Below are 26,022 nucleotides of genomic sequence, written 5' to 3' on the forward strand. Positions count from 1 at the left end.
TGGGTGAAAATTTGAGTCAGAACTTAGAAGAAATGAGACAGACAAAAATCTATTTTTTGAGTAAAACAATGGAGGAAATATGAGTCTGATGAACTCTGACACAACTTTTGTTTATTATTTGGTTGTTGAAACAAGCAATGAAATAAATTGGGTTGACGTGCAATTCAAGCAATCTCTCAGTGATGTGTATTCAACTATTCATATTCTACAGTCTTCTCCACGAACTATCCACAAACATTACAATATAATATATATAGTATATACACACCCACACATATGGACTTGTGTTCCCCCAATAAAAAAGTTTCCAATCAAGTTTTCAATTTTATATCGTTTTGGGTTAAGAAATCATCTATAAAAACCAAATAGAAAAACATAAGTTCGGCTTCTTAACAAAAAAAAAACATCTATAATATGAAATATTTTCTAAAAATCAGTTTATGTTTAGCTTCTTTCAATTTAGATGTAGTTATTTTCTAATATAGAAACTAAAAATTGCATAATCCAACATTAGATTGATGTGACTATGTGAGCTATGAGTTTCTCGTAATTGCGTAATTCTTTTTGACCATCCTTGTTTAGTGACTCTCTATCTTCATTTCACATTATATGATGGTGTTTTCTAATATAGAAACTTAAAATTACATAATCCAAATTAGATTGCTATGAGCTATGAGTTTTCTTGTGATATTTCTCAATTCCTCTTAGTAAAAATGTCTCATTCAGTGCTAAATCAACTAGACGTAAGTTGTCATAAATACGTCTTTTCCAACGTTGGAGTAGTTAAATTGAATGACTCGAACTACTACTATAGAGAATAGTTACTTAGGTATTAATAACATAATATAAATTCCTATCAAAATTAAAATAATTGAATAAGCTATATAGTATATCCAAAAGAAAAAGAGCTTTCAGAGTATCCGACACCCACGTGCAAGGGGAATGAATAAAGTCATAATAAATATTTTTTTCTTTAAGACTCTCACATTCATTCGCATCATTATCACTTTTTTTTATTCACAATTTTTTCCAATGAATTGCATTATTGTATATTACTTGAATACTTCCATACATTAGTTTACTAGGTTATGTTATAATATACTAACAAACACATATAGTTAATCGACAAATGTGTAAGGCTAAATTATTGAACAATTTATGAGTCTATTATGATTTTTTTTTTCTGTCAGACTGTTTAATAAGATTGACTTATGACTATGAGTACATATGACTGATGGGTCGAAACCAGAATAAAAGCTTTTTTTAAATATGATTGCACTAACTTTAACGTGTCCTTTATTTCTATAAAAGATAAAAGAATAAATAATTAAGAAAAAAAGTCCTTAACAAAAAAAAAAAAAAAGAGAAAAAGAAGTGAGAGACAGCGAAGAAAAGAAAAGCTGGTAACCTCATGGGATGTTTTGGCTTTGCTCAATTATTTCGATACTTTTGATATGATTTTGTTCCATTCCTTTTCATTAATCGGATGTGAAAGCTATCTACTTCGTTTATTGTATAAAGTGATGCAGAATTTTCGAAGATGTTTTTACAATTAATCTAAATATGAAAAGTAATTAAACAGTTCTTTGGCTATCCATATTTGGAGCAGCGTTTAATGCGGCATGGAAGCGGTGAACATCCGTGATCACTTTTAAAAAACTATGGCGTACACAAAACTTCTGTTTAAAAATAAGTGTGTATAGGTTTATTAACCACTAGCGTAATTGGCAATGGAAGAATTACGCTGAAATATGATGTTGATGATAAAATTAATGGTGATTTGACAAATTAGTTAAAAGAATAAACGATATTCCCTCTGTTTCATATTTAGCTTCTTTTTTCCGCAATATATGGTTGATGTAGAATTTAGTTATTGACTCACTTTCACATAAACATTTTCTTGAACATTGACATTAACCCCTTAAAATAAGCAATGTGACAAGCCACATTCAACCAGAAACAACTCAATTAAATTTTAAATGGTAAGATAATAGTGCTTTTAGCATTATTGTTAATTGTCTTGACTAATATATAGAATGAATACATCTGAGCATTACTAATTAGAAAATCATATTGTGTAACAATTTGAAAATTTTCCACACCAAAAAAAAATTGCTACGACAAAATAGAAATGATCCATTTAAGAAAAGAAGCTTAAATACTAAGAAAAGAAATGATCCATTTAAGAAAAGAAATGATCCATTGCTACGACAAAATAGAAATGATCCAGTTACGTGATTTAGTTATAACCAAAACCTTCGACAACTATAGCCAAAAATACTAAAAGAATATGTTATAATTTTTTGTAATTTTTATTTTCTTAATTTTATAATTAAGGGCATAATAGGATTTTGATTATTATAAAACCTATTTCACCTAACTTATCTAGATAAGTTATAGATGGACAAATGAGAAGTAAAACATCTTTTATTTCTAATTTCCCATAAATAATTATCTGATGATTTAACTAGAAATATATTAATAAAAATTATCAAAAGAATAATGCATGACTCATAAAATTAAACTATTCATCTGTGAGCTATTTTGAAAATACTGAAAGTTTTACCTAAAATAATAATTTATTTGACAATTATTTCACAAACTTTATTTGTTCTATCGGTTTGTTCTTTTCGTTTTTTTTTCAACAAAATTTCACCAATTTAACCAGATTAAACTATAATACTATAAATGTGAATTTTATCATATTTTTGGTTAACAAGATACACTATATGGGTAAATTACGTCTAATCAATGATAATACTAAGAGCATCCTCATTGGTAAGTCTCTTAATTTGGAATCCTAAACTAATAAATATTAATATTTTAATATAATTCAATTATCTACTTAAAATTAAATATGTAAAAGAAAATTATATCATTCAAGAGTTGGCATTTGTCCATGAAGACTCTTAAAGAAGGATTTATGGGTCCTTAAAAAAGGATTCTTCACATTCTCTCTCCAAATTTTTAATATTTTATTATTATTTTTGAGAGAAACCCACATTTAAAGAAACCCACATTTAAATCCCCCATTGGGGATGGTCTAACATACCACAATATTATTATCGCTGCTAGTGAAACAACATATTACGTCTAATCAATGATATTTTTCCCTTTGATGTAACTAAGCATATAATTTTACTTTCTTTTTCATAATATAGGATATGTTTTAGAGATTTTTTTTTGTTTTAAAATATAAGATATTTTACGAATTCTTATACAACATTAAAATACATTTAATATTTTATGTCCATTTATATTCTACAGTCTTTTATATTATTTGTTAAAATTTTTATATTAAATATTAAATAAAAAAATTTAAATGAAAACTAAATTTTTTAAAGTGAGTGATTTTCCCTAAAAAAATTTATATCTTAAAACAGAAAGAGTACTATTTTAGCAACTATATCAAAAGAAAATTCTATCCGAATAGCAAAAAGAATATATAATAAATTCCTAATTATTGAAGTTGATGTCATTAATGTTAACACAATCTAAATCAAAAACTCATTTTCTAATTATTATTATTTCACTTAATGTTTTTTCCCCTTGTCCCCTATAGGCGTTAGTTACTAGTATTAATTGTCCACTCGTCGCGGAAATGTAACACCCACATTCCTGCTCTCTCTCTCTCTCTCAAATCACTTGCAAAGACAGAGATCTTCCACTTCCTCTTCTTCTTCTTCTTCCCTTTTTTTTTTACCTTTCTCTGTCTCACTCTCCTATATAAAGATCACTAGATTTAGTGTTTGATCAATCACATTCAACAATGGAGAACCCTCCTAATGAAACCGAGGCTAAGCAAATCCAACCCAATGAAGGCAAAAAAACAAAGGGTGGAATCATCACTATGCCTTTTATCATAGGTATAACTACATTTCAAAATAAAATCTCTAATTCTTGTAAAAATTCATTAACTAATTAGTTGTTTTTTTTATGGTGAAGCAAACGAGGCGTTCGAGAAAGTGGCGAGTTATGGATTATTACCAAACATGATTATGTACTTAATCAGAGATTACAGATTTGGAGTAGCAAAAGGAACAAATGTGCTCTTCATGTGGTCTGCTGCATCAAATTTCACTCCTCTCTTGGGTGCTTTTCTCTCTGATTCCTATCTTGGTCGTTTCCTCACCATCTCCATTGCTTCTCTCTCCAGTTTCTTGGTAAATAATCTTCTTCGTTTAACTTAACCACTCGGTTTTTGACACTTCTTTGATGGTTACTTTTTCTTTTTTTTGGTTAATATATCCGGTTTGGTGTGTGAAATTCTTCTAAACCGGTTCATTAGTGTGAAATTCCACTACTTGTCATTAAACTGATAAGAATCCGTAACTGATTTCGAAAAACTGACAACTCTTTTTTTTTTTAAGCTCTTACCATATACTTTTGCCGTTATATGATATTTTTATTGCCGATAAGAATAAAGGTATATTATCTTATAAGTTTAGAATGTAATATTTTTACAACATCTAGAAAATGAATTAATTGAAGGATGGTGGTACGAGGTTTTTTTCTTTTCAGGCTATATTTTTCTAATGAAAATATTGAATATTTGAAATTAAAAGTAATATTGGAAATATTCAACGTTACCATTATAGTTCTTTATTAATTTCAGACATATTCATCGTTACCATTGAATAGGTGATTCAATATTTATATTATATAATTTTCAATTAAAAATATCTAGTATACACTATACAGTAATAATATATTATACAGTTTTAGCAATTTCACACTTTGCATGTGACTTGTGAAACATTTAGGACTCATCCTATGGAAAACATTGCTACATTATTGTTTTCTTATGTTTGTGTTACACTAAATGTCATTTTCAGATTAATTTCATAGCGTGCCAGTTCCATGTGTTCTGAATTTTCTATTTAAAAGGAAAAAAAATTACTAATTTAAATTGTCCTTGGCAAGTGGTGTGAGTGACCACAAATCGAAACCATAATTTGAGATGTGACAATATTCCATTTAGAAGTATACTGAAGATCTAAAAAAAGTGTGATTGCTTTGCTTCATAAATAAAGAAAAAAAATAGTAACTTCAAATACTATATGTACCTAGTTTTATTTATTTTAAACTTATAAGATATATATGTTTTACCAAAAAAAAAAAAAAACTTATAAGATATGTAATATGTGTGTGTATAAGCATGCAATTCAGTTTTAATAAATTCTTTTTTTTTTGTCCACAAAATGAATTTAACTTGAAAAATTAATTTCTTACTATGTTTATTCTAATTTCGGTTCACTGATATTCTGTTAACGAATCGTTTGAATATAATAAACAAAACCAATACAGTTTTTATTTCAACCCAAATTTTTGTTGCGACTTTTGCTCGATTAAACCGGATTAGACACAATTCACAATGCATGACGAATTTGAATTATTTTCGTTATGGGGCCAAGCCAAGCTTGATTGTGTTTATAGGCTATAGCATATAGACGACATAGAGAGATAGGCTTAAGCAATTATTTGAGCCGTATCCATACTTTGTACAGCTTGTCCGATTCTTGGGCAAAGTCGACACACTCTAATCTTAAGTTGATTTTATTCACCCACTTAAAAATCATATGTTTAAATTTTGTTACATAGGTTGATTTGACATGTTGGTACAATTATTCATCCCAATCAATTTTTTTAGTATAATTTTGGTAGGGTTAGTGACATATGACTTTACATTCGACCTACCAACGTGTGCTCATGGCCACGATTTTGAATATTGGATTTTTCTTCTTGGAAGTTTTTCTTTCATTAAGGATGTAGAAACGTAGCAACTAGCATGTAATGTTTGTTAGTGTAACGACATGTAATGTTTTGTTAGCTTTCAGCTCAAATTAAATAGGGATTTTTAGACCAAAGTAAATTAATTAGTGATCATTGTTGAATTATACCACAGGGAATGGTGCTTTTATGGCTAACTGCAATGTTACCACAAGTGAAGCCATCGCCTTGCGATCCCACAGCAGCTGGAAGTCACTGTGGGTCTGCGACCGCGTCTCAGCTGGCTCTTTTGTATTCCGCATTTGCCCTTATATCGATTGGGTCAGGCGGTATCAGACCGTGTTCCTTAGCATTTGGAGCTGATCAATTAGATAACAAGGAGAAACCAAAGAACGAAAGAATTCTCGAGAGTTTCTTTGGTTGGTACTATGCTTCCTCGGCTGTGGCTGTACTCATCGCATTCACGGGAATTGTATACATTCAGGAGCATCTCGGATGGAAAATCGGGTTTGGAATACCTGCGGTCCTCATGTTGATCGCTGCTTTGCTATTCATTCTCGCTTCTCCTCTCTATGTTACACGTGGTGTGACCAAGAGTCTCTTCACCGGTTTAGCTCAAGCGGTTGTTGCAGCTTACAAGAAGAGGAAGCTAAGTCTACCAGATCATCATGACTCCTTTGATTGTTATTATCACATGAAAGATTCTGAAATCAAAGCTCCAAGTCAAAAGTTGAGGTAAAACTACTATTATACATTTATTTCTTAAGTCCCCTGAGTTTTTGATTACTTTACAAGCAAGAAAGACCAGACTCTTGATTAGGTTCTTGAAGAAAGCTTGTTATACAAGAAACATGATCAATGCATTTTTCTCACTTTTGATACTTAATTATCATAGGTTTTGAACAAATCTTGTTATAAAAGAAACATAATGCTCTCCCTTTACTTGGATACTATGTCTTGATTAGGATTTTTGAACAAATTAACCCTGATGTACTGTTTTTATGTTTATGCTCTGTTGATTAAGTTCTTAAATGAAGCTTTGTTAATTGTTATACAAGAGACATGATGAGGAGATTTTGATTTTCTCTTGGTTAGGTTTTTGAATAAAGCTTGTTTAATAAGTAACCGTGAGGAGGAGATTGGGTCAGATGGGTTTGCTTTGAATCCATGGAGGCTATGCACAACAGACAAAGTAGAGGAGCTTAAGGCATTGATCAAAGTCATACCGATATGGTCCACAGGTATAATGATGTCCATAAACACTAGCCAAAGCTCGTTTCAGTTGCTGCAAGCGACTTCTATGGACAGGCGTCTGAACCGCCATGGTTCAAGCTTTCAAGTTCCAGCTGGATCATTCGGTATGTTTACAATCATAGCTCTAGCCCTGTGGGTCGTTCTATATGACCGTGCGGTTATCCCACTAGCTTCGAAGATTCGAGGTAGACCTTTTAGACTCAGCGTTAAGCTAAGAATGGGATTAGGGTTATTCATGTCATTTTTGGCAATGGCGATTTCCGCAATGGTTGAAAGCTTCAGAAGGAAAAAAGCTTTAAGCCAAGGGTATGCAAACGATGCCAATGCTGTGGTAGACATCTCAGCAATGTGGCTCGTGCCACAATATGTGCTACATGGATTAGCAGAGGCTCTTACCGCAATAGGACAGACTGAGTTTTTCTACACCGAGTTTCCTAAAAGCATGTCTAGCATCGCAGCTTCTCTCTTCGGTCTAGGAATGGCTGTGGCTAGTCTATTGGCAAGTGTGGTCCTCAATGCGGTCAATGAACTAACCTCAAGAAATGGTAAAGAGAGTTGGGTTTCGGACAACATTAACAAGGGTCATTACAACTATTACTATTGGGTACTCGCGATAATGAGTTTCATCAATGTGATCTACTACGTGATATGTAGCTGGTCGTATGGTCCTTTGGTCGACCAGGTAAGGAATGGTAGGGTTAATGGTGTGAGAGAGGAAGAGGAGCTGCTTGACATTGTTGGGAAAGGCTTCGAGAAGGAAGATCTAAGTCCAGTTATTAAAACCATTTAAGGAATTATAGGTCTTGCAAGCTTGTATTTTGTCTATAAAGGGAGCGAAAAAACTATATATAGGAAATGGTATTTTATTGTTTTGGTGTGTGGTGTTATTAAGTGTTAATTAAAGTCTATATAGATTTGTAATTAGATTGAATTATGTTTTTGGGTTTTAATTAGGGTTTTTGATGAAAATGTCAACGGTTTTTTGGTTGTGTACAAGCCAAAGTGGTTGTTGTATTTTTTTTTTTGTGTTATTGCAATTCATGGAGTCTTCTGTCTATATTGTTGGTTTGTCTTCTTCGTATCTCACTATATCCATCCGACGAAGTCTGAAGTTTGACATATAAATATGTAAATTTACAATCAATATTTGTAACAACGTAACATATATCCATCGAATCAATAATTGATAGTGAAATTTGGTTTGGTACATGAAGCCATATTTATGATAAGAGCCATAAATAAGACTGATCATCGATGTCCAAAACACATTATCTTACATACCACTTGCATGCATAGGAAAATATTGGATTTGATTGGAGCCATTAAAGCTTGCTAACTTGATCAACACCATTGTGTTTGACATTTAGGTTAAATGGTGTCATTAACAGTCTCATTAGAAAAAGGAAAAGAAAAAAAGAAAAGAGCGTTTAGCATGCATTCTGAAAATCAGATTCCACCGAATAAGGGTGTGATCGATGAGTGAATACTAACTTCGGGATACAAAATTATATAAATAGTTTTTATTTGAAATAGTATATACTAACTTCGGGATACCAAATCATATATATAAAAGTTGGCCAACTCTCTCCATCCTTCCGCCACGTCAGCAGTGGAGAGAGTGCCATGTGTCACAACATATTACATTTATTATTTTATTTTATTTAATTAAGAATTTAAATCATGCATTAATTATTCTTTATATGAAAATTGACATATTTAACTTATTAATTAAGTAAATTCAATTTAATTAGTTACAAAAGTATATCAAACTCATATAGAAATTAAATTATTTAAATTGAGCTGTATAAATTGTATACACTTATGTGTAAACTTAAAATCAATAGAATTTTAATTAAATTTTAGATTTATTAACGTATAAAAATAAATAATATGATATTAGTATTTATTTCATGTTTTCATATACTATAATATATATAGGATTAGTGCCCATGAATTAAAATACATAAATTAGAATGAATACATAAATTAAATTATTTTAAAGATAACCAAATATATAACAATGTAATTAAACATAAATTAAAATACAAAACATAGAATGAATTATTTACTTGAGAGTTAAAGGAATATAACAAAATGATTATTAGAAGAAAAAAAACACCAAAAGGATTATGTATCAAATTAATTCAATCGATGTAAATAGTTATAACTAACAAATTATGGATGGAAAAACCCGCACGTTGTGCGGGTATTAGCCTAGTTATATAAATAGTTTTTCATCGTCTTTGACAACTATAAATATATACAACGATCAAGTATAGTTGTGAGAATAAAAATATAACACAAATATAAGATATAAAATTTTGAAATATCAATCATTTAAAAAAACTCTTGCATGCAAATATACATAAACATATGTACCATATAATCGGTTGATAGTTTCATACCATATGAGAAGAAATCATTGCTGGAGAATCAAATTTTACGGTGAGAGAAAAAGTGGCTACAGTAGATTTACTTAATATTAATAAATCTCTACATTTGTAAAAATTAATTTTTGTAATTGAGTTTGTTTGTGTAAATTGAACTGGAGAGGTATCTTAAATACTTGAAACACGAAATCTTTAAAGAAACAACAAACGCCTATGAATATTGATTCATAGATGAATAAGACAAGTTTTGCACAAAAAAAAAAAAAAAAAAAGATGAATAAGACAAGTTGTGAGTTGTGACATCCAAATTCTTACTGTGGCTATAACTTCTCCATTGCCTTCTCTTCTAATCTCCACGGCTGATGCTCTTAAACCGCTACCACTCTTCCTTATATCTCTACTTCTTCCTGTTTTTGTTTTATCATATTATCCGCACTACACCGCTTGTTTTACTCCCTCCGTATTTTATTAATTGTCGTTTTAGAATTTTTATTTTTTTGAATTGGATGTCGTTTTCAAATTTTTATGCAAAATTTTTTACTTTTTAATGTTTTATGATATCATAAAACATTAAAAAGTAAAAAATTTTGCATAGAAATTTGAAAACGACATCTAATTTTTTAAAAAAGAAAATCCTAAAACGATAATTAATAAAATACGGAGGGAGTATATGATTTTTGTTTTGTTTATTTAATATCATGTTTTGATAAATGTAATGTCTAGTTTTTTTAATCATTCACTCATGTAATTGAAACTATCGTATGAGCAATTATTCTTAGTGTCAAAGTATTTTTTCTATCAACCTTGTCAACAACGTATCACTCATACAATTCTGAAACAATATTCGTCATAAACCAATTTTATACATGATAATGTTTGGATATATAAAAACCTCAATAAAATTGGACAAGGCTGCGGAGATGTCTCGTTTCGCTGGTTCGGAAGAACATCGAGATGGCCCCGAGACAACACTCGTCATGTGCAACGAAATGATCGACGCCATGATCGGCGCCAAAGGTTACGAGGACGCCATCGCTCTGTTCCACTATTACTTCAACGAGTGTAAACTTATTCCTAGCATCGTCTCTTTCAACCACATCATCAAAGTCCATTGTTATATGAATCGTGTAGACAAAGCCCTCCAACTATACCGTCACGCTAAAGATTCAATTCTAGAAAACCAAGATTCTGATCTAGACTACGAAGACACTTACAGGATTCTGACCAAAGGTCTTGTCGACGCAGGGAGGATATATGAAGCTTTGGGTATGATTAAGGCGGTAAGTCTGTGGGATTCAGTTGCATACAGCTATCTGATTCGCGGATTCTTGGATCTTGGAAACTTCCACAAAGCTGATGAATTATCCCATGAATTTGTCCGAAATAGACCTAGTTATCCTTATGACTTCAACGAAATAGCGATGGTGGATGCAGAATTTGTGGACTACTGGTTTAGACAAGGCAATAATGAGGAAGCCATGAAGTTTTATAGCTCAATCATCTCCACCAAGGATAGAAAATTCATGTGTGCAACGAACTTTTTGAGAATCTTTCTAAAGCACGGTAAGATATCCGAGGCGTGGGCTTTGTTCGAGGAGATGATAAACAATGCTAAGACACGAGAACCTAAGTACAGTGATGAGTTTGGTCGAGATAGTTTTGATTCAGAGACTATTAATATGATGGTGAATGAGTGTTTCAAGATCGGTAAGTTTAAGGAGGCAATGGATACTTTCAAGTTGGGAGCTTCGTTTTCTGAGTCTTATATAGTAACATTATCGACAGGTTTATGTGAATATATTTTGGTGATTTATTAAGTTTTCTAATAACAGAAAAGAAAATTCTGTTAGCGGTTTGGTAAGATTTTGAACTGTTTTTGTGTGATATATTTTTCTAGAGGAAAAGAAAGACGTGTGTTCTGCATTCTATGAACTTTGTGATGTCATTATCTGTTTCATCAAGAACCCGGCCAGTGTGTATTTTTAATTTTTTAAAAATAAAATAAAATTGAACAAAAATATAATACTATATAATATTCAAAATTTGGTCGAAGCCGGGAGGCTAGACGAAGCCATGGATCGGTTAAAGCCAATAGGGTTTCCCAATTTGTCCTCGAATATGTGCAAGTTTTCCTATTTGTCCTCGGATGTGTGCAAGCCCCTGTTGGAGGGGTTATTGCGTCAAGGGGATGTTGAAAAGGTCAATGAGGTATTGGGCGATGTATTGGGGAGCTCTCATGTGTATGATGATAGATATGACCGTGTTGCGATTTTTAGTTACACATACATGAAGTATTGGTTCGAGCAAGGTAAGGAGGAGAAAGCTATGGATTGTTACAGTCTTTTGCAGTTGGGAAAACTTAGGGAAGCCACTGCTCTCAACGCACTTTTGGTCCTTTTTCTCAAGTATGGCAAGAAAAGTGAAGCTTGGTCCTTATTCAACGAGGTTTCGCATAGCAAGGAAATGAACAATTTTGATGAAAATACCCTAAATATTATGGTGAATGAGTGTTTCAAGATAGGTCGGTTTGACTGGGCAATCCAAATTTTCTACAAGGTGAAAGCATCAAAGCTGAAGAACCCAGATGTTACATGTTACAGAAACATTATCACAAGGCTTAACAAACAAGGCATATTGTTTGAGGCAGAGTACTTGTTTGAAGAAATGTGTTCAGACAGATTGTTGCCTCCTGATGTTTCTACACACACAACAATGATTGATGCATATCTAAAAGCCGGGAAAACCGAGGATGCTCTTCGAATCTCAAACAAGATGGTTGATGCATTTCTAGGCCAGGTCGCTTGGCTCGCTTGCCTCTAAGACTACATTGTTTAGTCTTGAAAATTATTTTCGTGTTGTTTCCTCTAATTTCTATGGCCCATCTTTTTAACATAATAATATAACTTTTACCGAGCCAACGACCATCTAATTGATTTGAGTCTGATAAAAAAGTTTTTTCTTTTGGAACAAAGAAGCGGAACGGAGTACTTTTTTTTTTTAGACGGACTCTATTTATAACAAACAGAACAAAAGAAAAGTGTACGTAAAGAGTTCGAGCTTCAAACATATTTAGTTCATCTAGCTACTGGATTAAGCTCTGTTGTGAAATTGATGGACACCTCGATTGAAGTATCGTTAGTTGAATCTGTCATACGACTTCCCATGTTTCTTGCCATCTCCATGTTCAGACATTCTTTCAAATCCAGTACGACTTGATTCATTGTCGGTCTCCGTGAAGAAGACGGATTCAGGCATGTCATTGCGGTCTCAACAACTTTCCATATCGTGTTTGGATCATATTCTCCTTGAAGCTTAGGATCCACAATGCTGTTAATGTCTCCTCTTGATAGCATCAAACCTACCCATTCAGATATATATGGTCTTTCTCTTTTCATGTCTATCACGGGTTGGTTTGTTACTAGCTCTAGTAGAACAACACCGAAGCTGAACACATCGCTTTTCTCGGTCAACCAATTAGTTCTGTAGTATCTGAAGAAATAACAAGAGAAGAAGGAAAAGCCACACAATGTTAAGAGTTATCATTAAAAAAATTTCGATAGTTGTAGTAGAGAGAAGTGATTAAGATTTACTCGGGATCGAGATATCCGGGAGTTCCAGCGACTACGGTTGAGACGTGACTTTCAGTTCCAAGTGGGAAAGACCGTGAAAGCCCGAAATCCGCAAGCTTAGCTTGGAATTTCTCGTTTAATAGGATGTTGGTTGTCTTAATGTCGCGGTGAACTATTTGGGGTTTGCATCCATTGTGCAAATATTCCAATCCTTGCGCTGATTCTGCTGCTATACAAAGCCTCCTTTCCCAAGTTAGTATCGACGGTCCACGCTTCCCTGAAATCAAATTTTGAAACAAAACATCAGAATCTTTAAAACAAAATGTTTCTACATTTTAGTAACATTTCGTTAAAAACCAGACCTGATAAGTGCTCTTTTAAGTCGCCATTCGCCATGAACTCATAGATTAACCTTCTTCACAATATCCAACAAGACATGTGATATCTTTATGATGAACTCTAAGAAGCAACTCAACCTAACAAGTAAACAAAACAAAAACAGATCCAAGACGCAATCAAAACACCATTTTTTTTTTTATATAATAGTTAGAAAATGATTTGGTTGCTATTCAATCTGTTAATACCACGGCTTTAAACTGTTTGTAACCAAGTGCGGTAGATTCAGTGAGCATCTTAACAGCGACTGGTTCGTTATCTAATACGCCGTAATAAACCACACCAAAACCAACGTGGGTTGGGCTAGTGGCACTTGAGGAGGTAATTCCAATATGGTGCCCGCAGTTCGAGGGCTAGCGTTGGCCACTGCGGTATTTACATGGCGGCTGCAGGCCTCCAGGAAACACACTAAGCGTTGGGCTCGGACGGCCTGAAAGGGAACCGGCCTCAAGCCTTGGTGCTAGTCGGGCTTCGGCCCGGATACCTGGGTTATCAAAAAAAATAAAAAAATAAATAAACCACACCAAAACCTCCCCTACCAAGAACCCTCTCAAAGTTGTTTGTGATCTTAACAACATCAACGTAAGTCAATTTCCGGTTTTTCGCTATGACGGGAGGTTCAAAACCGTGGTGAGTCCTCGAATGTAGACCAAGTTTGGCACTCTTCTTCCTCTTGAGGATAAGGAAAGTAACGATTCCAGCTCCAATGAGGAAGAATAAAACAAGTGATGCAGCAACAGGTGCAATGACAGTGTTTTTCTTCTTCTTTTCCGTGGTAGGGCATAAAGTAGATGAACAGAGCCCGACATTTCCTTCGATACTAGGGTCTCCACATAGGTGATTGAAAGAAAAATTTCATTAGAAAAGTCTTCAGGATTTAATTATTTGTATTTTCTTGCACATACGCAACGGGTTATATATTACCTTATCGAAATCGATCCTCTTCGTGCTTTATCAAGGAGAGTTGCAGGGATTGAGCCATTTAGCTCATTTCCTGATAGATTTCTATACAAAACAGAGTGATTATAGGTTACAAAATGTTACCCTTTAGGTGTTAGAGGAATAAAAAGTTTCAGATTCTCCTCGTTTAAACTCACATGAGTTTTAAGGTTTCCATGTCTGCTAGAAACTCTGGGACTGAACCAGTCATAGAATTGTTAGACAAGTCACTGCAAGAAAATCAAACCAAAAAAAAAAAAAAAAGACCAATCAAAAATGACTTTCAATCAAAACTTTGCTACATATTCTAAGAGACTTGAGCATATTAACTACTTACAGAACTTCTAAACTGGTAAGGTCTGATATGAATTCCAATATCTCTCCGGTCAAGCCACTTGCAGAAAGGTTCCTGTTTTCAAAATTCCAAGATTTTAAAACCTTTTGTCAAAATTAACACCAGACCACCTGTAATTCAGCGGCACGCAAGGATCTCCTTCCCAGTCAATCTTGTTCACGCCATAAGCCGACTTGATGTTCATCATTGCATCAACTGAAAACATTTTTTCCTAAGTAAGTAAAAGTTTGGTTCTTAATCAACAATAAGGCAGTTAGTTTTACCAACCTTGTTTTCTATCAGTTTCTTGTTGCGGCAACAAGTTAACCCAAAAAATTTCCATGCCATTGAGCAGAGGAGGTAAAGTCGAATTTTCTGTTCTTTGAAGCGAAAATGTGTACTGTCTACTTTCATCCGCAACAACTTCGGTAGAGGTAAATACAGAAGAAGTGGTGAAATTAAGCGGTCTGATGGGTCCGTAGATATGCTTGCCATTGTACATGATATTAAACTCTCTTACGTCGCTGGAATTGAGCTCTTGAATCTCCGCAAAATGCATTACCATAAAGAGTTGCAAAGTAGGTTCCACCGCGAATAACGAAATGTTCATAGGTGCGTCCGGGTCTGTTGGAAAAGAGGCTGTGACCATAGCAATCTCTGGTGGTTGATAGTCATTGTTTACGTTTACTGTGTGATTGGTACTAATCCGTGAACAGTTCCTGAAATTATATCGAGTCCAGACACGATCAAACACATCGATTCCGTACCTAAAACAAAGAGAAACAGAGTATATTTAGGAGCTTTCTCATACCAACTCTTAACATGAGATTTTGAAACTTATAAACCTGTATTGGTTAACAGTTGCTCCAACGTCTGCTCTGATGAAGGTCTGCAAGGACCCTTGTCGAGTCCAGTAAGTTGTGTTCATGAGTTTACGAAGCTCTAAAGCGGAGATAAAAGGTGTCGAATTTCTTGTTTTGACAAGACAGATTTGTAAGCGATCAGTGGTCAAGTGATGAATCATCTCAAAGGCTACTGCTTCGGTTTCGTTTCTGGTTGAAACTATAGACCAAAGGTTAGGCCCAAGGTGGAGGTCGAATTGCGTTGAGGGTTGGTCGTCATAACCGCCGTGAAGGAAAGTGGCTCTGATTAGATATTTGTCGCCTATGGTTAGATTTAAGGTATAGCAGTTTCTTGTGCCTTGTGGAAAACTCCGTACGTTCCTTGTGGAAGAAGGTGAAAAAAAAAAACAATTTAGTGTGAGGTTTAAGTTAACATTCATTGATCTTGAGAATGTTATCTATACCATGTTTGTTGCTGGTATTGACTCCGGTAAACTTGTTTGATGCTTCCAGAAATACCGGTATTAATGAAATTGGCATCGGAAATGTAAGTAATATTTGTTCTCTCACGAAAGCTGTTTCCTCTCGGTGAACCGCAATCCAAACTGATGAATCCTGAGGAAAAAGAAAAAAGAAGAATCTTTAGCAGAACATTTTGAAAACCAAAGCGGTTTTGACGGAGGTGTTGTATCTTTTATTTATTAACCTGACTGATCTTGAGCAACACTAAGAAATGAAGCTGAGAAAAGTTGCAGAAGAATTAAGAGAAAACAAGAAGAAAACGCCATTAACATTCGTCACTTTTGTTTTGCGGATTAGAACGTGAGGAATCAAATGAAAGTGGGACTTGTCTGAACCGCGTTAGTACGTACTATTATTGTGAACGCGATGCATCAACCTTATAGGAAAAACGTGAGGAAGAAATGAAAGTGGGGCTTGTCTAAACCGCGACTTATTGTGAACTGATAAGTCATAAGTCAAGAGATTTTGGTTTTTTGGCTCTTTTTTTTTTTGTTTTTTTTGCATAGAAATGTATTCTTTATTAAAAGAAAAGTATCTTACAAGACTTACAGAACAGAACAGAGTCAACATTTTGGTTGAGGTGATGACCAATTGTTTTTTTTTTACGTTAAGGCGTTGAAGTATAAAAAATGGTAGTATTTCTAAATCAAAGTTAGACAATTACATTATAGAATATTTCTTGATAATGTGAAAATTTCACCAATAATTACGATTTTTTAAGCTTTTAAAATATTGTTTAAGTAAACATTCTTCTGATTAAGTCATTACTTAATTATTCAGAATACGATTGTATTTTTGCCATTAAGCTACTCTTTATCGTTGTGTAATAAGTCCTGACGATGATATGGAGCTTACTGAAAAAATAACAATATTATATTGGAGAAAAACATTATAAATAAATTTTGATTTAATATAAGTTTATTATCATTTCATTAGAAACAAAACTACGATACTTTAAAATTTGAAAAGTCGGAAGAAACTTGGTTGGTGACTTACTGAGGAGCTAAAAAATACATGCAAACCAGTAAAACTGAGTAATAAAGAGACAACCATGACTTCATTTACAGACAAATATACTCCCTCCGTTTCAAAATATAAGGTGTTTTGGAAAAACTTTTTTGTTTCAAAATATAAGTCGTTTCCAAGTTTCTATGCAAATTATATATTACTTTAATATTTTATGATTATTTTTATTATGCAGTATCTTTTATGATTGGCTGAACTTTTAAAAAGTAGATCTTCTTAATCGGCGTGCTTTTAGTTAAAACGCCTTATATTTTGAAACGGATGGAGTACATTTTTATACATGTAACATGTACTTAATATAATAAGATAATTTAAAATTACACTCAATTTTACGGTAATTTGAAAACTATAAAATTTCTATTGAAAATATAAAATAATAAATTTTTAGTTACAGTATATAGCATTATTTTAAATAAATTAATTTTAAATTTGTATTTAATTTTGTAATAGTTAAATTACTTCGTACTTATTTTTAATAATGAAGAAATTAAGGAAACTCATTTGCTATGTTTAGAGTAATCATTATTTCAATTTTCAGTAAATAAAAATAACAATATTATTGTTGATAATATTAATTATATTTTTAATTTGTTCCAAAAATAATTAGCTCAAAAATATAGGATTTATAGTAAATAATATATTGATTTATATATTTTCTATTTTTTTGATATTTTTTGCTAGGCTTAATTCTTCTGTTTTTTAATATATAAAAAAAAAAACATTTCTTCTCGTTAAGTCGTTACTTATTTATACAAAATAAGATTGTCTTGTCATCTTGTCATTAAGCTACACTTTCATGGATTTGTAATAAATTTGCTGATGATATGGAGCTTACTGAAAACATAACAATAGTATGTTGGAGAAAAATACTATAAATATGTTTTGATTTAATGAAAGTTTATTTTCATTTCATTAGAAACAAAATAATGAAAAGTGAAAACAAATTAATTATATGAAACTTCCGGACCAAAAAAAAAAAAAACTAATATGAAACTTTATAATTTGAGAAGTCAGAAGGAACTTGGTAAGTGAATTAGGCCCTGTTCGGAGTGAGTTGCAGCGACACCCACGGGAGATCACAAAATTGCATTACTTCTCCTTCATCTCTCTTTAATTTATGTCGTCGCGACTCCAGTCTTAAAATTTTAAAGTCCCGGAATAATCAGCGGCACAAACAAATCCTTTGATTTGAATCAGCGATGGTTGCTGTGTTTTAAAAATCAAATTGCCATTATCAGAAATTTACACATCTGTTATGATTCCTATATTCTTCTCTAACCTGAAAATCAAATTTTAATTAGGAATTTTCAGATTTGTTATCGTTCCTATATTCCTATATTTTTTCCAACCTAGTTTTTTTTTAATTGTGTCTTACTATTAATTATACTAGGTTATGAACCCCCGCGATGTCGCGGGGAACTCATTTTTAACAAATACATTTGATTGTGTTTATGTATTAAATTATTATGATAATATATTCAAAAAGTTGAATTATTACATAAAATTAACTATGTTTTAAAGCTATATCGTAAATATTTTCAAAGATGTTAAAACAATTTATGAATAAAAATGTAAAAAAAGAAAAATTATGATTAAAAACACTTTTGAAACAACTTTTATAAATGTAAAATTATTTATAAGTGACAATATACATAAAAAGAAGTTATAATATAGAGATGAAAAATTCTAGCGGGTCAAAACCCAAAAATTCGGATGGAATCGGTACTCAGCATGGTTTATGGGTGACTAAGAACGCAGAAGAATTGGTGTTATTTGCTTGTCCACTGTTCTTTAAATATAAAATTAATATTTAGTTTATTATATATATTCGAGAAGATATAAAATTTGATGACGTAAATTACATCTATAACAAACAAATAAACATTTACACGATCTCATAAATTTATATTTGTATTGATTAATTAACTGAGTAAAAAAAAAACTTTTTCCTCGAACATTCATGTGACGAATTGGAATCATTGCTTTATTCCTAATAATGAAGATGATTTCAGGATTACTATTTTATTTGAAACTGTTTATTTGACGCTTACCACATTTAAAGCGCTCAATCACAAACGTCACATCAGGATGTCTTCTCATATTCGAACTTTGTAATAGTGCTAAATCAGAATCAATATTTTGTTGTATACAACCCATATATATTGCTTTAAGATAAAATAAAAAAAAAATTATTGTTATCATATAAAATAGCTAAATAAAAAAGTTATTGTATACACAGTCCAATTCTAAGAACAAAATTGTCGGTATCTTCATTAGAATTTTATATTTAAAGTTGATAAAAACTTCTCTCTTTTTATAATCATTCCAAAAAACTTTGGTTAAATCAAAAATCGGAAGAATTTTTTTAATATTAAAATGATGTATGTTTAGAAATAGTTTAGAGAATTAAGAATTTAGATCCACTTTACAGATTTTTTTTTTTGATTCATCATAAAACAAATAATCTATGTTAAAGAACATAAATTTGGGAACTAAAGAAAGACAATTATTTAGAGTTCAGAAGTCACGAACATTTAAATAGACAATTATTCATACAAAAAATTGTGACGAAAAAATGCAATGAAATATAGTGAAGAAATGTAATTTTAAATGAATAGATGCAACTAAAAAGATACAACCGTAAACTGAAAAAAAATATGACTATAATTGAAAAATAGAACTGTACGCAAAAAAATAACCGTCACTATTTCAACAAAGATGCGATTTTAAAAAATACAAATTAGAAAAAATAACCGTCAATATTTTAACGCAAAGTACCGATAAAAAAAAACACAAACGAAAAAAAAGTTACAGTCAATATTTTAGCGGAAAGTTGCGATAAAAAGACACAACCAAAAAAATAACCATCACCGAAAAAAAATAACGGTCAATATATTAACGAAGAGTTGCGATAAAAAGATACAACCGAGAAAAATAACAGTAAATATTTTAACGGAAAGTTTCGATAAAAAAAATACAACCGAGAAAAAATAACCGTCAATATTTTAATGGAAAGTTACGATAGAATGACATAACCGAAAAAAGTAATCGTCAATATTTTTAACGGAAAGTTACGATAAAAAGACACAACCGAAAAAAGAACTATCAGCGAAAAAATATAACCGCAATTATTTTAACGAAGAGTTGCGATAAAAAAGACACAACCGAGAAAAATAATCGTCAATATTTTAACGGAAAGTTGCGATAGAAAGACACAAACAAAAAAAGTAACCGTCAATATTTTAGCGGAAAGTTAGGATAAAAAGACACAACAAAAAAAATAACTGTCAACGAAAAAAGTAACCGTAGTTATTTTAACGACGAGTTGCGATCAAAAAGACACAACCAAGAAAAAATAACCGTCAATATTTTAACAGAAAGTTATGACAAAAAGACACAAACGTATAAAGTAACCGTCAATATTTTAACGAAAAGTTGCGATAAAAAATATACAACCGAAAAATAACCGTCAACGAAAAAAGTAACCGTCAATATTTTAACGAAGAGCTGCGATAAAAAGACTTAACCGTGAAAAATAACCGTCAATATTTTAACGGAGAGTTGAGATAAAAAGACACAACCGAGAAAAATAACTGTCAATATTTTAACGGAAAGTTGCGATAAAAAGACACAACCGAAAAAAATAACCGTCAATATTTTAACAGAAAATTATGATAAAAAGACACAAACGAAAAACTAACCGCTAATATTTTAAATGTTACAATAACACAACCGAAAAATAACCGTCAATAAAAAAGTAATCGTCAATATTTAACGAAGAGTTGCGATAAAAACACAACCGAAAGTAACCATAAATATTTAAACGAAAAGTTGCAATAAAAAGATGCAACCGTTCAGATGTGCAAATTGTATTTATTGGAAACGACATAACCGTAAAAGTAACCGATTATAACGAAAATTGCGATTAAAAAAAGCAACCAAAATAACCGTAAAAAAATAACCGATTTAAACGAAAGGTTGCGGTAAAAAGAAACAACCGTTCAGATGTGCAAATGGTATTTATTAGATTGCTATTATATATAGATTGTGGAGCTCTGATTCTTTTTATACCACATTAGAGACACATTTAATAACAATTTTTTGCATAAATAATTCAAATAGTTTGAAACTACCCAAAATTTACAGCGGTTGAAAAACTGAAACCTTAAGATATATTTGACTTTTGATCCATAATCTTTTTGTCAAACAGGTTTAACTAGTCGGAAAAATCTTGTTTTTCTTGTAGTTATATACATAGTCCAAACTCATAATAATGAAAAACAGTTGAGATACAACAGCAAAAATAAAGACAGAAAGTTTAGATTTACGGATGTAATTAATTACACTATGTAATTATCGAAATTCATTTTTTCTAACACAAATATATATATATATATATATATATATATATATGTATATGTAACTTTTTATTGCTATTCAATAAGTACAGATGTAATTATTTTATATGATAGCTACCACAAAACAAAAGAAAATATAATCAATCTCACACTTGAATTGCAAATTTTAATATAGCACACTTGCATTGTACAATGGTCCACAAATATTGTGTAACAAATATGGAAGTCAACTATAATCAAATGTTTACTTAGACATATATTGATTTGTAGGAGCAAAGTTTGGTGCTTCACTCTCATATTGTCTTTGAGCAAGTATCCCATTCCAACCTGCAATTATAGACATTTTTTTGACACAATATTCAAAATCTTTATATACATATATTATTTTTGATGATTAAGAAATTTATGTGTTTGGTTCATACTATCCCTAGATCCGAAAACAGAATATATCATGTAATTGTGATGGATCCACAAATTGAAAATCCGGTTAATTATAACCAAATAGTTTTCCTCTAATCGATTAAACTAACCACACTTGAACTCTTATATCAAATAAAATTATTGGACTATACATATTTGACTTGAATCTGAGTTTTTGAGTTAGTACCTAGAGAAGGATCAAGATTCCTAGCCTTGAGCTCTCTGTATTCTTGACAAAGAGAGCAACAAGGGCATAAGACATGACTGGCACAATCTGAATATGGAGCTTCCACAAGATTAAATTTTCTCCTTATTTTTTCCCTATACTTTGATCCCATCACCCATTGTGAGCATAAAGCCGGCATCATCAACAAGTATATGAAACTTCCAAGAGGACAAGCTGCAAAAAAAAAAATCAATATGAGCTATAAAAAGTCGTATTAGTGAAGAATCTGATTTCGGTTTCACATTGTGTAAACCAATACATACTCGTCTCTCCTTCATCCAGTACTTCCGCTATTTGTCCAAATGTCACACAAGGTAAGATTGCTGTCATAATGGCTGCACAACAACAACAATGTTTTAAAGATTAGTTAGTCCATTAATTTTGAATCTTTAGCAAGAAATATAAATATCTATAAACTCGTATAAGAGTGTATGTGGGATACAATACCATTGGTTTGGTCTGCTTGACAATCAAACAAACCAGTGCTAAATGGCCTCCCAACAGATAGGTTAACATTAGCTTGATGATAATTTGGCGGCGCGAATTGACTCACGGGAACTCCGGTTCGCTGGTTGGGTGTACCCGTTTGCGGAACCGGTATACCGTTGTTTGGATCCTCCACTGGTGGTGTAGTGACACGACCCATATTTGATTGATATGTTAAGTGTAGCAAGCTAGTTTTGACGTAAGGGTTGATTTATAGGAAAATTTGAGAAAGAGAAGGTTTCTATTTCTCCTTAGCCATGAAATTAATTAAATAATATTCAATGGAAAAATTGAGTTTTTCTTATGAGTAAACGAATAAACTTCTATGCCGAAAAGAAAGAAGAAATTTTGAATGACGTAGTTCACATTTAAGTTTTGACTTTTCAACGGTCGATATGTTAAAAGTCAATGGATAATACTGAGTAAAAGGTCTCAATCAAAGTCAACGTCTCGAACCTATCTCTTTGATATTAATTTTCTAAAGCAAGTTGCGAGCAAAACCAAAATACTATGGGTCTAAATGGTAACCAAGGAATCTAGCTAAATCCGGCTGAATTGCTGAATCTGACTGAATTTTTAGTAATTTTTAGCTGAATCTATCTGAATTTTTACATTTTCAAATGGTAACCGCTGAATCTAGCTGAATGTTTTTGTGATTTTTGGTAGAATCTATCAAAATAATAAAGACTTTAACTAAAAAATATCGTCAAATAATTATGAATATTAATAAAATAATTAAGAAAATATCAAAATAAAATAGATAAAATTATCTAATGATCTAATTAACTGTTATACTAATTAATAAATACTAAATTATCTAAAATAAATACTAATATAAATAATATATCTATATATACATTTTTGGATCACAATTAGCAAATAAATCCTGAAGTTGAGATGTATTTACAATGACATGCCATTAGCATTAATTATTTAGATTTTTTTTATTTAAGTAAAGATTTTTAATTGAAATTCATTTCTCATATATTTAGCAAAAGTCTCTACAAAATTTTTCCTTATCTATTTAAGTAAAGATTTTGAAATCAAATATGTTCTCAACAATTTACCAAAAATCTCTACACAATCTTTTTAAAAATCTCGACTTAGTTAACTTCTGATTTTTATCTGCAAAAAAAAAAATTAATTGTAACGAGTGGTGTAAAAATCGGGAATGTTGATACTACAATTTCTTCTACTTCTTTTTTTTCATATAATGAAAATTATTTTTTAGGATATTTTCTTAAAACCTCTAAACAAAACAAAGGGTTTCAAAAGATAGCTTCTCTTTTGGCGGGTCGACCCGCAAATCCGCAACTCTCTACGGGCTTATCCGCATGAACCTGCGACCCGTAGTGGATAAAAATATTATTAAAAAAAAATAACAAATGATGTTTAATTTTACGGGACGGGGTTATATGGTGCAACGGGTGTAGATCAATATTAATATTAAACAATATACTATGGATGAAATCCTAGAATTAAAAATCAAAATTTAATTATAAAATCAGAAACACTAAACAAAATAAACAATATTAACAAAACAAATACAACTTAAAATTTTGCAAAATAATTTTTTAGTTATAAAAAAATCGACCCGCGGTGTACCGCGGGGTAAAATCTAGATTTGGAAATTTAAGGAAGAAAAATCTTTTTTTTAAATAATAGCTCCGCGGTGTACCGCAAGAAAAATCTTTCTCCTAAACTGAGGCAAGAAGAAGAAGAAAGCCAAATGTCGTTTAAGTGTATATATAGATATACCATTTAAACCTAAAACACAATTAATATACTCAAAACTATTAATATAGATATATGGATGATACATTTATAAAATAGGTCGAAATATTATATTATACTCTCTATTAATAAACAAAACTAATTATATTTAGATTTTTTTAAAAAAAATTATAGCCCCGCGGTGTACCGCGGGTTCAAATCTAGTTGGTTAGTAAAATTGAGTTATTCTTCCATATTTAGTTTTTAAACTATGAAATATGTAGATAATTAATGAAGCTATGTAAAATAATATTGATAATTTAATTTAAGAAATTAAAATGGTAATATAATACTTCCTCCGTATTTGAATAAATGTCGTTCTTGTTGTAAAACTTGTTGTTGTATTCATTAATCAATGAGGTTTCGATACATATATATATATACATGACAAGGGGAGACAAATCCCCATTGGGCTAGTAAACCCTAAAGCCCAAAAGCCCACTAAGTATAAAATAAACCGTCATAAGGAGAATCTTCAAGAACATGGACATGGGCCTTCTAGGATATGGATTAGGCCCACGGTTATGGAGTCCATCCAATATGTGATTTATAACACTCCCCCTTGGATGACATAACCGTGTAGATGCCAAAGGATCTCAGTAATACGCTTGGGGATGCTGCCTTATTAAAACCTTACCAGGAAAACCCATTGGGACAAAACCATGGTTAAGGAAAAAGAGTACAGCACGTATTACTCCCCCTGTTTTGGTCATCCCTGCAAGTCCTTAAGTCTCCGCATTCCAATTTGATGCGTGAGCTTCCTCAATGTCGATGTTGGTAATGCCTTGGTAAAGAGATCGGCTGAGTTGTCGCTGGATCGAACTTGTACCACTCGAACTTCACCATCCTTTTGTAGGTCATGCGTGAAGAAGAACTTAGGTAGAATGTGCTTTGTCCGATCTCCCTTGATGTAGCCGTCCTTGAGCTGAGCGATACATGGCTACGTTGTCTTCACATATGATGGTCTTTGATGTTGTAGTAGCTGCGCCTTGAAGAAGGCTGCCTACGTACCCTTGGAAGGGATCAAGCCACACGTAGTTCCTATTTATTGACCATGCCATAATCTGATCTTACCTGCATCAGCAAAACAAACTAAACCAAGGCAAACTAGACCTTCTTTGGTAAGATCAGTATAGAATAAAACCCAAATAAACAAACATAGGAAGAATAGAATTTAAAATTTAACCAAACCTTCCTTCAAACCTTTCTAGTGCCTTTGGGTTGATCATGAACTAAATTTAGACAAAGGAGGTTCACGGCAAAACATATGTCTGGTCTAGTGTGGCTAGCCAAGTACATTAACGCTCCTTTGGCACTAAGGTATGGCACTTCAGGATCGAGAACTTCTTCCTCATCCTTCTTCGGACCGAATGGATCACTATCCAATCCGAGGCTTCTCACCACCATTGGGCTGCTCAATGGGTGGGCCTGGTCCATATTGAATCTCTTGAGTACTTTTTCAGTATATGCCTTTTGATGCACAAGGATTCCATTATTCACGTACTCAAGTTGCAATCCCAAACAGAATTTTGTCTTGCCTAGGTCTTTCATCTCGAATTTTTTTCTTTAGATATTCGACTGTTTGGGCGATTTCCCAGAGGTTCCAAGGATGTTTAAATCATCCACATATACTGCTATTATCACAAACCCTTTGTTTGCAAATTTCTTTATGAAGATACATGGACTGATGGGATCATTCTTATAACCTTCTCTGACTAGGTACTCACTTAATCTATTGTACCACATGCGTCCACTTT

General features: G+C 32.0%; 3 protein-coding genes across 3 annotated transcripts; 1 reads left to right on the forward strand and 2 right to left on the reverse strand.

The window, feature by feature from the left end:
• Positions 1-3,584: 3,584 nt before the first annotated feature.
• On the forward strand, positions 3,585-8,061 carry LOC9330423 (protein NRT1/ PTR FAMILY 1.2). Its single transcript, XM_002891632.2, has 4 exons — positions 3,585-3,866; positions 3,946-4,163; positions 5,906-6,465; positions 6,826-8,061. The coding sequence occupies exons 1-4, from the start codon at positions 3,770-3,772 to the stop codon at positions 7,772-7,774; spliced, it is 1,824 nt and encodes a 607-aa protein (XP_002891678.1). The 5' UTR covers positions 3,585-3,769; the 3' UTR covers positions 7,775-8,061.
• A 4,285-nt stretch (positions 8,062-12,346) lies between these two features.
• Positions 12,347-16,363, reverse strand: LOC9327742 (probable LRR receptor-like serine/threonine-protein kinase At1g51880). The gene is given in 14 exon segments (XM_021012340.1): positions 12,347-12,863; positions 12,965-13,220; positions 13,306-13,353; positions 13,356-13,419; positions 13,528-13,628; positions 13,870-14,159; positions 14,264-14,344; positions 14,437-14,508; positions 14,616-14,724; positions 14,727-14,828; positions 14,901-15,379; positions 15,458-15,835; positions 15,919-16,069; positions 16,161-16,363. Coding segments are annotated over 14 exon segments (2,634 nt in total). The 5' UTR covers positions 16,249-16,363; the 3' UTR covers positions 12,347-12,448.
• Positions 16,364-21,491: 5,128 nt separating this feature from the next.
• Positions 21,492-22,762, reverse strand: LOC9330424 (protein PLANT CADMIUM RESISTANCE 8). Its single transcript, XM_002894317.2, has 4 exons — positions 22,454-22,762; positions 22,270-22,341; positions 21,968-22,180; positions 21,492-21,687 (listed from the first exon to the last, which is right to left on the reverse strand). Exons 1-4 carry the CDS (start codon positions 22,650-22,652, stop codon positions 21,605-21,607), a joined length of 567 nt encoding a protein of 188 aa, XP_002894363.1. The 5' UTR covers positions 22,653-22,762; the 3' UTR covers positions 21,492-21,604.
• Positions 22,763-26,022: the final 3,260 nt, after the last annotated feature.

The sequence above is a fragment of the Arabidopsis lyrata genome, assembly GCF_000004255.2.
Source record: "Arabidopsis lyrata subsp. lyrata unplaced genomic scaffold ARALYscaffold_1, whole genome shotgun sequence".
In the NCBI taxonomy this organism is placed as follows: Eukaryota; Viridiplantae; Streptophyta; class Magnoliopsida; order Brassicales; family Brassicaceae; genus Arabidopsis; species Arabidopsis lyrata.